General features: G+C 38.1%; 2 protein-coding genes across 2 annotated transcripts; one reads left to right on the top strand and one right to left on the bottom strand.

Annotated features, from left to right (window-relative positions):
* Positions 1-2,044: 2,044 nt before the first annotated feature.
* Positions 2,045-4,232, bottom strand: LOC132183377 (uncharacterized). The gene is made up of 2 exons (XM_059596807.1): positions 3,799-4,232; positions 2,045-3,140 (listed from the first exon to the last, which is right to left on the bottom strand). The coding sequence occupies exons 1-2, from the start codon at positions 4,201-4,203 to the stop codon at positions 2,211-2,213; spliced, it is 1,335 nt and encodes a 444-aa protein (XP_059452790.1). The 5' UTR covers positions 4,204-4,232; the 3' UTR covers positions 2,045-2,210.
* A 949-nt stretch (positions 4,233-5,181) lies between these two features.
* LOC132180469 (alpha-mannosidase At3g26720-like) lies at positions 5,182-15,158 on the top strand. Its single transcript, XM_059593306.1, has 29 exons — positions 5,182-5,592; positions 5,725-5,808; positions 5,935-6,023; positions 6,191-6,365; positions 6,506-6,625; positions 6,759-6,842; positions 6,937-7,008; positions 7,386-7,499; positions 7,660-7,760; positions 7,861-7,954; positions 8,058-8,225; positions 8,322-8,411; positions 8,667-8,732; positions 8,842-8,898; positions 9,415-9,634; positions 9,757-9,896; positions 10,143-10,211; positions 10,371-10,430; positions 10,555-10,626; positions 11,435-11,482; positions 11,607-11,726; positions 12,050-12,115; positions 12,843-12,955; positions 13,080-13,164; positions 13,524-13,634; positions 13,709-13,804; positions 13,908-13,955; positions 14,653-14,721; positions 14,798-15,158. Exons 1-29 carry the CDS (start codon positions 5,362-5,364, stop codon positions 15,011-15,013), a joined length of 3,078 nt encoding a protein of 1,025 aa, XP_059449289.1. The 5' UTR covers positions 5,182-5,361; the 3' UTR covers positions 15,014-15,158.
* Positions 15,159-15,697: the final 539 nt, after the last annotated feature.

Raw genomic sequence — 15,697 nt, 5'->3', positions numbered from 1 at the left:
AAAAAAAAGAAAAAAAAAAGCTGGGGCTTATTCAAAATTGAGAAGCAGCTAGCTTTGCATTTTCAAGCGTTGGGATGCCGAGTGCCGCCTGTGGAAGGATGTTGTATTCATTTATTTTTCACTCTCCGCCTGTTGAAGAATGTTGTATTCACTTATTTTTCACTCTCTTACGTCGATAATGATTATAACCGCTTTTTCTAATTACTATTATGTCTAAGCTTAACCTTGTATGAAAGGAGGAAAAAGATCTTGCCACCAACCAACTTTTGTAATGGCAACGTGTCGAACAGGCTATTGGTAATTCTTCTTTTAGTGCAAGTGGAAGTGGTATTTCTTTCTTCTTTGGACTGAGAACCAGTGACAATACCTATTGTCCAGTAGCCAAAATCACTATAACATATAAGATAAACAAATAAGGAGTTGGTGTGTGAGCCACTCAGGTGGCCATTGTGGGAAGTGGAATCACTCCCTTTTGCCACTAGGTTAAGTGTCACGGGGCAAAACTTTCACACCAAACAAGCCATGTGATGGCCCTTAGCAAAGCACCAAGCAGTGCCAAGGCAGCCAGCACACCAACAGAAGTTAGGGAAAGGTAATTACAGTACAACAGAATTTTACAGGAGCAACACCTCCCAACTTTTACACAAGCAAACCGAATGTACAAAACACTGACCAGGGCCCTTACAACTCAATGGAACCCTTAGCCACAATATAAACTCAGCCACCAAGGCTTACAATAGAAAACCAGAATACAAATCACATGCACTCAGTGTTTTCCTCACAGCAGCTCCCTCATAAGACTCAGTCACAATGCAACTTCCAGCCTACTGCAATGAGAGCCCCAACAGCCCCTTTTATAGCCATCAGGAGGGAGAGCTTTGCTGCAGTGGACTGCCACTTGGTTGTAGCCCACAACATGGTCACTTTCAGCAAGTAACCTGCCACCTGGACTATGCTCCATGGTCCATTTGAATTCAGCCAACGACCTTGCTTAGCTTACTACCAAAAGGCAACCCTTGCAGGCTCTCTTGCAAGCATCCAATTGCTCCATTGAGGCCCAGCAAGCTTCCTGCCACTTGTCCAAGTCCTGTAGGCATGGTAGAGCACCATTCTGTCCACTGTAGCAGGCAATCATTAGCCATGGGGCTTGGCCAACGCCCCACACAAGCCCACTGTCACACTCAAGGTCATTCTAGGCTTCTAGCATCCCAACTTCACTACAAGGCAATCATTGAACCCTGGCACAACATGTCTTCTCCAGCAAGGCAAGGGCACCATGTGGCTGGTACAGCAAGCCACACCATGCCCAGCCAAACAACGCCATCACTTGGGCAGGGCAGTGCCACCACGTAGCCATTGCTTGCAGGCACATCCATCATTGCTCAAAGGCATCTTGGGTGCCATGTGGCCCCTCTTAGCAGCATACAGCACCATAGTCCAGACAGACAAGCATGCAAGGGCCTAGGCCACGCCCAGCCCACTCAAACAAGCTATCTCAGCACCTATGCACCCCACAGCAGCTCTTGAGCCAACAGCAATACGCCCAAACACCTTGACAATGCATGGGCCATTGTCCAACCAAACCACCAACCAGGCTAGAACAAGTTCATCCTTCATCTTATTAGCCCAAAGCATGCCTCCCTCATGCCAGGGCATGGTGGACAGCAAGGGTATTTGGCAAACCCATGCAGCCACCATGACAACCATGTCACAGCTGTGACATTAAGGATGGTGAAAGGGTGCAGCTACCCCTAATGGCCACCTCGGTGACTTGTACGCCCCATCCCTTCGATGCCAAAGAGGGTAGTTTGGTGGGCACAGTGGTTTGTATGCCCACCCTTTTGTTTTCTTTCCAATTTGGACTGTTCATTTTAGGAGTTTAAATAACTAATCCACATAAAAAGTATTGCATGGATCTCAATCATCTTCTTGGTGTAGTTACGGTGTTAATGTGAGCGGTACGCACACTACCTACGTTGCCAAGTAACCTGCGAGTCAAATCTTTTGAAACCAACTGGACCTGAAATCGTTCATTACAAATGTCACAGCTTGAACGGTGGATCAATCTGGATTCTGTCACGAACAAAACAAAAAAGCTTTCAACCCTAAACAAGTATACGACATTTGTTCTAGTAAAGCGAGAGAAAGAGACATCTGCATACAAAACATTGACATTCAACACAGAAGGAGAAAAGCTCCCCATCAGGCAATCAAACATTAGACTCATCCAACTCTACCCTGGATTTCGTCCTATACTTTCGGCTCACTCTCTGCGAGCTGTTTCTTCCATCAGCTACAGGTTCCGTTACATCTTCTTCCATTGCACAAACTTCAGTTTCTTCCGTACCCCTATCTGCAATTGCAATGGGGCCTCTCCTATGCATAAACTCCTTACCACCATCATCCTGGCTTTGCTTCGAGACTGTAGTATTTTCTTCCATTATAGTATCACCTGCTCTCCTCTTTGGTATAAAGGTGACTGATGGAAGATCATTGGAAAAATCATCTCCCTGTGATTCCATAGAATTTGACCTCTTCATCAGCTTTAGAAAGTCCATATAGGCTTCCTTGTTAGATTGTTCATCCATGTCACTCGACGAATCAAAGCTGTAATGCGTGTATTTCGAAGGATTTCGTATATAATCTGGAACTGCAGAAGAATAGTCTCCAGTTGAAAAGTTAGCCTCATTTGAAACTGCAGCCTTTTCCACTGAACTGGTATCCATAGTGTTATGATCTTGATTCACTTCAGAACCTTCATCACAATCATCCTTACATTCGGGTTCGAACCGGACACGTTTCTCTGACTTGGAGTCCAATGGGACATCCTTCCTCTTGAGAATAGATTTGGGCTTAGCAACATGCTCAGACGTTTTCATTTGAGTATGTTCTCCGTCTGGTGAATCTTTCTCAGAGACCCGCAATGAATCAATGCTCTTAGCTGCTTCTGCATCTTCTTCGAGCCTAATCTTTGCAGCCAGGTGATTCGCTCGTGGGTCTCTAATAACTTCCTCAAAGGAAACAGGAAGCTCGTTGCAAGAGTCTACATCTATACCATAATCAGCTATATCCCTCAGATACAAGCGTTCCCCTGGCTTTTCCCTGCCAACAGCCAGTTTATCATATCCGTCTTCCTCTTCCTGCCCAAATAATCAATCAAATATCAGAATAAATCTATTTTCATTATACACACACAAACCCAGCACAGTCATACACGTTTTCCACTTGCCTTCAGAAAATCTAGAACAACTTAATCCATGTAATATCAAGACCTTCAAGTTCTAAAACCTCTAGTTCGCACAATGACAAACCCATCACTCTTACTACATTCTACAAATCACGTATACTATTAGAATATTAATTAAATAAATTAAATTCATTATTTTCAGTGAGCTTAAACTTGTGCCATAAGAGGTAAGAGATGATTTAACATGGTTTGAATTCGAACATTGATCCGTAATTCTCTTCTTTTCAAATGAATGCCTCACTTATTGAAAAAAGTTTGGGATCACACGTAAGAAAGAAAGAATGTTAGTTAAATGATTGAATTCTGTAAGAAGAAAGAGTTTGGACACACAAGTGAGAGAGGATTAGAATGTTAATTGAACGACTAAACCGTTTTTTAAGGCTTTGTGATAACATGTTTTTTCTTGAAATTTGCCCTTTACCGATTAAAAAAAATATCTATAACAATTTAATCCACCTAATAGGGTTTTCGCACAAGCAAAATATTGTTACAGTACAAATCAAAACATTTATACAGCAGACAGAGAAAGAACAAAAAAAGAAAAACCAAACCTCGTAATCCAAGGTACAGTCTTGGCCAATACCAGACTTAATGTCCCACTGTTCCTCGTCATAGTCGTCCGGTTTATTCGACTGTCGCCGCCGCGGTTCGTCGTCGTTGTCCTCCTCCTCCTCCACATCATCTTCGTCAAGGTCTTCGAGGTCCTTCTCCAGCTCATCCCTCAAATCCACGGGACTTATTTCCTTCTCCGCCCCCTTCCCTTGGTTGCCAAAGACAAGCTCCAATTCGGATTCGGGGATGGTCTTGTCTCGTACCCATTGTCTCCTCTCGATTTCTTCGTCCGTGAGGGACCAGAGAGACGAAGACGGAGTTGTTTCTGTAGTTTCTGATGATGATGATGAAGACGCTAAGGAGCCGAATATTTTGTCTACTCGGACCTTGAAACTTTCTTCCATAGCCGCCTCCGGGAGTGAACAATAGAACAAGCAACGAATCGGGGTTTCAACTTTTAAGATTGATCTCTTTCTTTTAGGGGCTACCGACTATGCCGGCCCACCAGAAAGCCCATGATATTGAGCTGCTGGGCCGTTGTTGTACACTGATGTGTCGTTGTATGGGAACCAGGCTCAAACCAATCTTTTAAATTAAAATAATAAAGAAATAAAAAACAAGCTCAAATGATTACGTCAAACCTAAAGAACAATTTTGTACATTATCTTATCACGGAAGCATCTTATCTCATAATCTTGATAATAATGAGTGTTCGCTAATTAATTATATACAACATTAAATTTATAAAATTATATCATTTTATGCCAATTAAAAATATATTTTTTATGTCTGTCCTATTGCAATTAGATTTATTTAGTCTTAATGATTTACTTGTAGTAAATTCTTTCTACACCTTATAAATATGAATGAAGATTCTTTCTAGTTTATTTGAACTGAAAGACAAAAATACCTATCTACTATAATTAATTGGATATTCTCCAATTCATTTGAACTTGAGAGGATCATGATCCTACAAATATAGGGTCATGACTCATTTTGAATCACTTGTAAATTGATTTGTGTACTTCACGTATTTGTTTATTCTACGCATACTTTTTTATAATAAGATTTTAGATTAGATGCATAAATTATCTAAAACCTTATTATAAAAAAACATGCATAGGTAGGACCAGGTACCTGTTTTGCCAGCCTTAGATATTACAAGTGAAGTACACAAACTATTTTTTTCATCTTATTTGTTTAACTATAGAGTTAGAGATTTTTTAAATTTTACTGTAAAAATTGTTTGTTTTTACTTTTTAGGCAGCAAATATGAACAAGTTTTTACTGGGAAGTAACAATTTAGGCAATAAATTACTAATATTGAATTTGGCTGTTAATATTGAATTAATGATGCCGATCTATCATAATTAAACTCAACTTCTAAAGAATCGGGCTGTTGTTTAAGGTTGTGTTCCATGAGAAGGTGGTCTGGTTAGAAGACTTGTCCAGTGTCTATCTTCCGGACAACCGTCGTTTTCATTGTCACTCACGTGACGTACCCAGTTCACGGCTCTTCAAAGTGAAGAAAACTCGTACATTTCTAGTTCAGAAGTTTCCTGATGTCCCGTGCATTTCCAAGCTCCAGAGCGATGGCGATCGCCATGTTCATCCTTGCCATCATTTCTTGGGCGGCAATCTTGTCATCGGAGTCCAAGTACATAGCTTACAACATCACCCAGAGAATCGTCCCCGACAAAATCAACGTTCACCTGGTCCCTCACTCACACGACGACGTGGGTTGGCTTAAGACCGTCGATCAGTACTATGTTGGCGCTAACAACTCCATTCGAGTACACTACTGCTACTACCACTTTCCCAATTCACACTCTATTCCAATATTTTCCTTTGTCTAATTGTATTGATCCATTTTTTTTAGTTTTTGTATTTGCTAAAAGAAATTAATTTTGGGCTTGGTGGAGTAGGGGGCGTGTGTACAGAACGTGTTGGACTCTGTAATTTCGGCTTTGTTGGATGATAAGAATCGGAAATTCATTTATGTTGAGATGGTATAATTCTCTTCTTTTCCTCTTCTTTAATTGTTTTTGTTTTGCTGTTGAGTTAGTAGCAAAGCTAGGAATTTTACAGTGCACATGAAGGATTGTGGGGTAAACTGGTGTTGAAAAACTTTTCAGGCGTTCTTCCTGAGATGGTGGAGACAGCAAAGCGAGGCTATGAAGGTCAAAGTCAAGGAACTTGTCAACTCTGGTCAGCTCGAGTTCATGTATGATTTTCATTAACTAATTGATATGCCAGTGCTTTGCTTTATGAGTTGTAGTTTTATCATATATGAGAACGTGAAATTGTTGTGTAATTTGATGTAGGGGTTTGTGATTATGTTTTTTCCCATATATATATATTTGTTGGTTTATTGGGTTCTTGATTTTGAAGAAATGGGGCTATGTGCATGCATGACGAGGCTACTCCACATTACATTGACTTGATTGATCAGACCACTCTAGGGCATCAATTTCTCAAAGCCGAATTTGGTAAAGTTCCTAGAGTTGGTTGGCAGATCGATCCCTTTGGGCATTCTGCTGTGCAAGCTTACTTACTTGGTGCAGAGGTATGCATTTGCCCATTGCAATCTGATAACGGTTATGTATATAAAGCATCATAGAATTGAATCAAGGACATCATCATGTGGTATGTTTTAATTATATTTGTGGGCATTATCTTTCTTATGTACTTGAATTTCTGTTGCAGTTAGGATTTGATTCTCTCTTTTTTGCTCGAATTGATTACCAAGATAGAGCAAAGCGACTGAACGAAAAGAGTCTTGAGATTGTTTGGCAGGGTTCCAAGTCCCTAGGTTCATCTTCACAGGTTAGGGACATGGTGTAGTATTCTTTTGGCCATTCACATTGTTTGACATGAGAATTTTCTGCTTGTTTTGTGCACTCTGCTTTGATGATATTTCATACATCCTATTGACTGCTGTTGCAAACTACATATGCAGATATTCACTGGGATATTCCCCAGGCATTATGACCCTCCTGATGGTTTCACATTTGAGATAAACGATGTTTCCCCTCCAATTCAGGTTTTTTTTTTTTTTTTCTCTTGTAAACGATACATCGGATGCCCCCTGAAATTTTGCTCTTGAGCTCCTATTGACATGATATTTTTGATTGAAGGATGACATTCTCCTGTTCGACTATAATGTTCAAGAGCGAGTCAATGAATTTGTAGCCGCTGCTTTAGCACAGGTAAAACATAGGAATGATGACCTCATTAATATTCATGTTCCTTCTGCTTTGAATAATTTTTTCTGTCTGCACCCATGAGCGACCCCCCACCCCCCTCTGCATGCGGGGGGAAGAGTAGATTGAATGGTTAACTTTGAATTAAGAACCTTGTTATTGGGATCAGCATGATTTCTAGGTTCCATTTCTTGAAGCAATGAAAATTTGGAGTTCGAATCAATGTTAGTATGTATGTTGATACTTGCAGATTTATGATCCAGTTGTAGGGTCATTTTATTGTGCTATCTCATGATTGAACTTAAAATGCTTCTCCAACTGTACATTGAAAGAAGTCCCTCTTTCCCCATGAAACTTTTATGGACTTTGTTCTTTTTTTCTAGGCTAATGTAACCAGGACAAATCATATCATGTGGACCATGGGGACTGATTTTCGCTATCAATATGCGAATTCATGGTTCAGGCAGATGGACAAATTCATTCATTATGTCAATGAGGTACTTCATTTTTATAAGCCTTCTTGGAGATGACTATACTAAGGACATGGATGTGTGTATTTCATTCTATTACATGGATTTATAGGTTTATGCCATTTCCATTACTGTTTTAAACCTTGGGTTCTAAATTTATTAAAAAATTCTTTTGGAACAACCTCAGGATGGGCGTGTCAATGCATTGTATTCAACCCCATCCATCTACACTGATGTAAAATATGCAGCAAATGAAAAATGGCCTCGCAAGACTGAAGATTTCTTCCCGTGAGTTGACATCATAATTTTGGCACTGTGCTTGTCTTTTTTTTAATTACTATTGTTGTTATTCCTGAACTTTGCATTTAAAAAGATAAACCATATTCAGGTATGCAGATCATCCAAATGCCTATTGGACCGGTTACTTTACAAGTAGGCCAGCCTTTAAAGGTTATGTCAGGATGATGAGTGGTTACTATCTGGTAAGATCTTGGTCCTTTTTCCTTCACTTATGTGATCCTATTATGTCCTGGTAGGCTCTCTTGGTAGTTCTAAACATGTAAAGCCTTTCTTGTTCTACGATAGGCAGCAAGGCAATTGGAGTTCTTCAAAGGCAGGAGTAATTCCGGGCCTAATACTGATGCACTAGCTGATGCTTTGGCACTTGCTCAACATCATGATGCAGTTAGTGGTACAGAAAGACAGCATGTTGCTGCTGATTATGCAAAACGATTGTATATGGGCTACGCGGAGGTGCATCTTAGTTTGATACCCAACAATATAATACGATTGTTGACATTGGAAAGTTTTATCTGAAAGTCTAATGCTGTCCCGTATAGTTTTCTGCAGGCTGAGAAGTTGGTTTCCTCTTCACTTGCTTTCTTGGCTGACTCGATATCAAGTGCTAGACAGGGGAATCCGGCCACAAATATTCAGCAGGCAATATACTATGTTTTTGTTCCTTACTTAAAAGTTTGTATAGCTTGTGGACTCTGTTTTATGTTACAGCAGAAGAATCGTGTTATAGATTATTCTTTTTATTGAGATTTTTGTATGTCATAGAAATCTGTAGTGAAGAACCGTTTCTTAATTGTTTTTTTTTGATAAGTAAAGAACCGTTTCTTTTTTGTTAATCATACTAGAGTTAAATATTCTGCTGATTCCTGTCACTTGGAAATTTTTGGTACGTGGCAGTGTCCTCTTCTTAATATAAGTTACTGTCCCCCATCAGAAGCAGTATTGTCAGATGGGAAAAGCTTGGTAAGGGTATCATTTTATTTTTAATTTTTTTTTTACTTTCCCTTGCATTGAAGATTAGAACTGGATCTTGCATACTGATATATCGTCTTGTGTTCTATCTCCACTGTAGGTTGTTGTTGTTTATAATTCCTTAGGATGGAGGAGGGAGGAAGTGATACGAATTCCTGTGAGCGCTTATATTCTTTAGTCTTTCCTATGTAATTGAATTTTTTTTCCCATCAATGCTTCAAAGCCAGCACTTATTATCATGCTCCACAATTTTTATCACCATGTTGTTCAGATTTTTCTTCATCCTTTGTTCATCTGATGGAGATTATATACATGCCAAGTTGCTTTTTTTTTAGCTTAATGATTACTTGCTCATTCTGATCTCTGCACATTACTGATATTGTTCATTGCTCCTTGCCACTTAAAGCATTGTAAATAGCATTGCTCCTAAATGAGTCAGCAAAGTTTCTGATTTGACATTATGATAACTTGCACATGACATTAAGTCCAATTTTTTTTCAGTAATTTATGCTATTACTTTATATGACAATCTAGAAATCAAGCTCAGAGTTTCTATATGTGCTCATAATACTGAATAGCAGTCATTCTCTCAGAAAAAAATGGCAGTCATTTAAATTTAAAATTTTTGAAGTTTACTCATACTATAGCTGACTGCAAATTGAACTTGCTACAGGTTTCTTCTGAGAAGGTTTTTGTTCAGGATTCTGAAGGGAGGGAAATTGAATCTCAACTTCTACCTTTATCAAATGCTACTTTGAGCATAAGAAATTACTATGTCAAAGCATATATAGGTAAATCCCCCAATGGAGCACTGAAGTATTGGCTTGCCTTTTCAGCATCTGTACCACCTCTTGGTTTCAGCACTTACGTTGTCTCAATTGCAAAACAGACAGGTTAGTTATATATTTTCATTTCTACTCTATGTTCCTAAAAAAGTAGGAACACTTGGGAAACTGCTGTTCCTGGTTACTGACATACAATATTTTGTTCCATCCTCCCACTTGCTGAAATAAAGGTCCTAGTTCCACCATCTCAATGGTATACAAACCAGATGGAAGCACAAATGATACCATAGAAGTTGGGCAAGGCAGTTTGAAGCTATTTTATTCTGCAGATGAAGGAAAACTTACAAATTATGTTAATAGCAGAAATATGGTATGCTATGTTGTGGATGATTTAGTTTCACAGTGCTCTATTCTATTTTTGTCGATGTAACTTTTTCTTCGCCCTGGGATACTTGCATCCCAATTTGCTTTCAAGACTATGTTAAGAAATTAAACTTGGTGATTATAGTTTAGTTATCTTGCAATCATGGGTTGAGATTCCTTTTCTTTTTCTCTATATGTTCTTGAATGACGAATGTAATGCTTTCATTTTTTTTTTTCTTTTTTAATTCTGAAGGTCACAGCTTTTGCTGAGCAATCATACAGTTATTATTCTGGAAATGATGGAACTGATAAAGATCCTCAGGTAGTCAAATCTTTGTGTACATCAAAGCTTAAATATGTCCTGTAAAACATCACTACTCCACCGTTATTCTATTGCTTGCATTAAATTTCTGTTTGCTTCAAATGTAGAAAGAAATTGTAAGATTTATCACCATTGTTATATATTTGCCTGTTGTTGAAGGCTTCTGGGGCATATGTCTTTCGTCCAAATGTTACATTTCCGATTAAATCTGAGCACCAGGTAATCATGTTCTTTTAATACCCTCCAAATACTGTATTGATTAATAAAATATCTATCACAGTAAAGCTATTGCTTACAAAAAATTGAGTGCTTAAATTCAAGTCAATATGTATGTTTGTTTCAGGTTCCTTTAACTGTTATTCGGGGTCCTGTACTAGATGAAGTACACCAACAACTCAACTCATGGATATCTCAGGTTGCTTACTTGTCAAAAGGACACACACACACACACACACACACACAATGCACCAACTTTTGTCATGAACCTTTCTATTTCTGCTGCAAAAGTATATATTGCATTGGTTTGATTTTGTCTTCCAATAAAATTATATTGAAAAATATTTTTCTTGATCCAAAATAACTTCCTGAAGGCATATATTAATAGGTTGGTGATGGTGTCAAAGGCATGAAGATGCAGCTGCATTTATTTTATGTTATATTGATTGAGTCTAGAGTGAGGCATGAAAACATATGTTATGAAGGTGTTCTTGCAGTAGGACATGTGTTGGTAGAAATAATAGATTGAATATAGACATGGATGGAATTGGCATTTGCCTAGGTTGTGGTGGATGGTACTAATAACAGCTGTAGCAGGCCTTGGTTGATGGTTGACATGGATTGGGTTGGTAGTGTACGGACTTTTTGTTTTGCATGTTTCTTTGGGCTGGCTGGCAAGTGTTTGAGAAGTCTGCTCTGAGCCGGCTCAGGCTTACTTCTATGGAGTCTGCCTTTAATTGATTGAATTTCAGGAGGGGTCACTGGTGAGTCTAGTTAATTAGGAGAGGCTAACAGTTATGTATAGCTGTCTCAGGATAGCCACCATTGAGAATGCTGCATGTGGGCATTGCCGATGAAAAAGTCTACCTAGGTGGTCCTTTCACCAGTGAATTTTTGGCTATTATGTCTAGTAATTTATGTGGGAATGTACTTTTTTTTATTATCTTTTTCCACCCACGAATTTTTTGCCTTCTACTTCCATAATATTGTGCCTCTTGTATGCACAGATTACCAGAGTATTCAAGGGAAAGGAGCATGCTGAAGTTGAGTTTAGTGTAAGTTAACCCCTCTTGTAAATTGATTTTTTTTGGGGATTTTTTTTTTTTTGCTTCTTGTGGTTATTATATGGCTGAGAAATCACTTTGATGCTTGATGTGTTTTTTTTATGTGCATGAACAGATTGGTCCTATACCTGTGGATGATGGCATTGGGAAAGAAATCACAACTCAAATTAGAACAGCAATGAAGACCAATAAGACATTCTACACTGATTCTAATGGACGGGATTTCATCAAACGTGTATGTCAATACTTGATACCCGCTGTTTCTATGATTTGTTCCTTTGCTGCTAAGATTTAGTTGCGTTAGTGATAATTGAGATGCTGTGAAAGTTTTAGAATGTTACTTGTATCTTCTACATGTTACAAGCAACAGTTATTGTCTTCTTCTTCTTCTTTTTTTGGGGCTCTTTATGGCCATCATTAAGGATTAAAATTTCAATGGCGATTTTTGGAATGGATACATACAGGATAAGCTTGATTAAAAAAGTCCCAACTAGAGGATTAGTTGCAGTATTAACTTTCCTTTCGGGGCTTAACATGATACTTCTAATTCATATGCAGGTTCGAGATTTCAGGACAGACTGGGACCTGCAAGTGCAACAACCAGTTGCTGGAAATTATTACCCTGTATATCTTTTTTTTTGCGTCTTATTCCTTTGATTGATATAGAATGTTAGAAATATATTGATATATGTGCATTTTTATATTCACATTCCAGCTTGTGTCACTCTCATTTCCTATCTTATATTGACATTCTCGTCCATTCTCCAAAATAAGCAAGTCTTTCAAGACATCTTCACTCCATGTTTTTCTCTCCCTTTTCTTGGACAAAAGGGGCATAGTTCAAAAGCAAGTGGTTACTTAAGTTAAATCTTTTAGTTTCTTCTTTAGAAAAGAAAGCGCGTTTTGAAACTTGATGTTTTATCTGTTTAGAGTTTAGCTGTCCTGTCTCCACTCGTCCTGTATATCAGGCAGAATATTTTAATGGAAAGTAGTATCTATTGCAGTTTTGCCTCCCAGAGATCCAAGGGCTGTCTTGGAAGCCCCAAAAGCGAAACAGCTACCAGTTTTGAGTTCCATGTGGCATATTAAAGTTGTTAAATTGTAATTTGGTTCACCTTTTCCCTAAAAAAAGGCATTATTTGGAAACTAAAAGCAAACCAACTTTTAACAGGTTTGTTTACTGCCTTTCTAAGGAATATTGGATTTAATTGGAATGAGCCTCTTTTTAAAGTGTGCAAAGAGATCTCTCTATAAATTTATCTTCCATCCAATTGCAGTTGTTCATTTTATACTTTAATAGTTCATTTGCTTAACAAATTTTTCTGCTTTTACCCTTCTCCATCACTTCCAGATCAATCTTGGAATTTATGTGCAAGATAGCAACACGGAACTGTCGGTGTTAGTGGACCGCTCAGTGGGAGGAACCAGCTTAGTGGATGGTCAAATAGAGCTGATGCTCCATAGGTTTCTTATATCTCTCACTGCTTTCTATGATAATCGTACTTTTATTTTATAATTATCAAATTCACCTGTATAATTGGGATTTCTTGGATTGTCATGATCTCTAATATACCTCTCTGTTTCATAGGAGGCTGCTTCATGATGATTCAAGAGGTGTTGGTGAGGCATTAAATGAAACAGTTTGTGTCCTAGATAAATGTGAAGGTTTAACTGTAAGCATACTTACCATTTTACTTACAAGCACGTGATGGTCTATCATCAATATTTTTCCACCTGATAATGTGGTCAATTTTCAAATCTTCAAGAAGGATCTCTACTATTCATAGTTTTTGGCTTCAGGCTGTCATTAGGAGCCATTGCCTTCAAGGCTTTACTTTAAGCAAAGCTATTATTCTTTCTTTCTAATGGTTTCTTATTAGTTAATAGACCATCAGATTATTGGTTACCGTTCTGTTACAATAAATTATAACATTGTTTAAAGATGAAACCTGTTATGTGAAACCCTCTCTCTCTCTCTCTCTCTCTGTGACACTGAGCTGTAATCTCTTACTTATCTATGGCCAAATCGCAGATTCAAGGGAAATTTTACCTCAGAATTGATCAAGTAGGAGAAGGTGCCAAGTGGCGTCGCACAGTTGGCCAGGAGATATATTCTCCACTTCTCTTGGCCTTCACAGAGCAGGTGAAAGAGAAATCATGACTTGACTTGGTGCCATAGGGCCACAATGCTTAGGTGATCAGTTTTCCTTTTTGTAGGATGGAAATAATTGGATAAGTTCCCAAGTACCTACTTTCTCAGCGATTGATCCTTCCTATGCTTTACCAAACAACATTGCTGTGATTACCCTCCAGGTAATGGCCAAATTCCTTACTGAACCATTTCTTGACAGTTGGCTCCTGTTGATGTTAAGAAGAATGAGATGATCATAAATATCTTTGTTTCTTAATATTTCAGGAACTTGAAAATGGAAAAGTACTTCTTCGATTGGCTCACTTGTATGAGGTGTGTCTATCTGCTTATATATCTGAAACTGGTGGCTCTTTTTGAGTAGATACCGTCTTAAAAGATCTTCTTGGATACCCTTAAGCATTTGACGGACAAATTTGAGAAAATTGGTTTGGTCTTTAGGTTGCTGTATTACATTGCTCTTCATGTAGGTTCTTTCTATTGTGGAGTTATGACATACTTTCTCAATCTAACCATGATTGGATGTCAGTTTCTTTTTCTCCAACTTTATTGCTTTCACATGCATATTCAACTATATACACTTGTTGATGTGTCTGGAAGGTGCATGTATCTGCTATCTTCTGGTTTATCTTGTCGTCATGGTCAGAAATTTCATTTCATACCCAACATCATTTGTAGGTTTCTTTGTTCCGCTTTCTAGAGAACTGTTTTGCAATTTACTTTTGAGGAATCTTGAATTGGATGTCACTGGACGTGGAGGTACTAGGTAGTGCTCTGCAGTATACTATAATCAAAACAGAGTAGCCCCATGGATCAGTTGCTTCTAAACCAAGTCTTGCAAAATGAAACCCCTGGCACTGTTTCTACTGTTTTATGCCGACTTGAATATCATCCGGGACTATTGTGTTTCTTGCATGTGACTGATTAATATTCAGCATTACGCTTCACATGTACATCAATACATACATATATTCTAAGCACATGACTTGGTGGGTTTTTGGTGTATGCAAAGATTGGAGAGGACAAGGACTATTCAGTCATGGCAAGCGTGGAGTTGAAGAAGCTGTTTCCAAACAAGAAGGTAAGAACAATAGGTGCTTGACTAAACTGGTGTTGCCATTGGCAAACAGGTTGTGATTTTTATGGTCTGTTTTCAGATCAGTAAAGTGACAGAGATGAGTTTGTCTGCCAATCAAGAACGGGCTGAGATGGAGCAGAAAAAGTTGGCCTGGAAAGTAGAAGGCCCTGCTGAAGAACCGAAGGTGGTGAGAGGAGGACCTGTTGATCCTGTAAAGCTAGTGGTAGAACTTGCCCCAATGGAAATCCGCTCTTTCTTTATTAACTTTGATTACCTCCAAATGTTTGTTTCCTGAAAGAGAAGCTTGGGCCTATGTTACAATACATTAGGCTGGCCCACGTGCAGCCCCCTACTCTGTACTAAATAATAAATCTATAAAGGTGTTGAACCTTGGATAAGAGGGATGGAAATTTTTCAATGAATCAACATATTCTGCTTTATTTGGGTTGACTAAACGGATAATGATTTTGCCTGAAGAATTTGTTGATTTCACAATGTTTTTATTTTTTATTTAATTAACAGTGAGGAAAGTTCAAACATGTACACAAAACTGGAGCTTAAGACAAACAGAGATTAATGGGCAGTCCAATTAATCCTTGTGTTTTTGAGTGGTAATCAATTTTTCCAATGTTGGCTATCTGAGTTAATGTGTAATGATTTAAATCATATTTTTATTTTCCATTATTGATGCAATAACTCAACTTTTATATTGGCCCAAGTAATACTATAAATTATATGTTTTATTTTACAATTATTTCACAACGTTAACGTGATAGTCCGTAATAAACCAAGATTTTTTTTAACAAAAACGGATATAAGGATGGGTTAGAACTATCAAAATTGGGATAATTTTTAGAGTTTTTCTTAAACTTTACATATCAGTCTAAAAATAATATTAAAAATTCTATTTTTATCTAATAATTATCTTATAATGTGACGTGTCAGACCTACCACCTTGGTTTAATTAAGATTAAAGCTT

The sequence above is a fragment of the Corylus avellana genome, chromosome ca5 (assembly GCF_901000735.1).
Source record: "Corylus avellana chromosome ca5, CavTom2PMs-1.0".
Lineage (NCBI taxonomy): Eukaryota > Viridiplantae > Streptophyta > Magnoliopsida > Fagales > Betulaceae > Corylus > Corylus avellana.
This window is presented reverse-complemented; position numbering and strand designations above follow the sequence as displayed.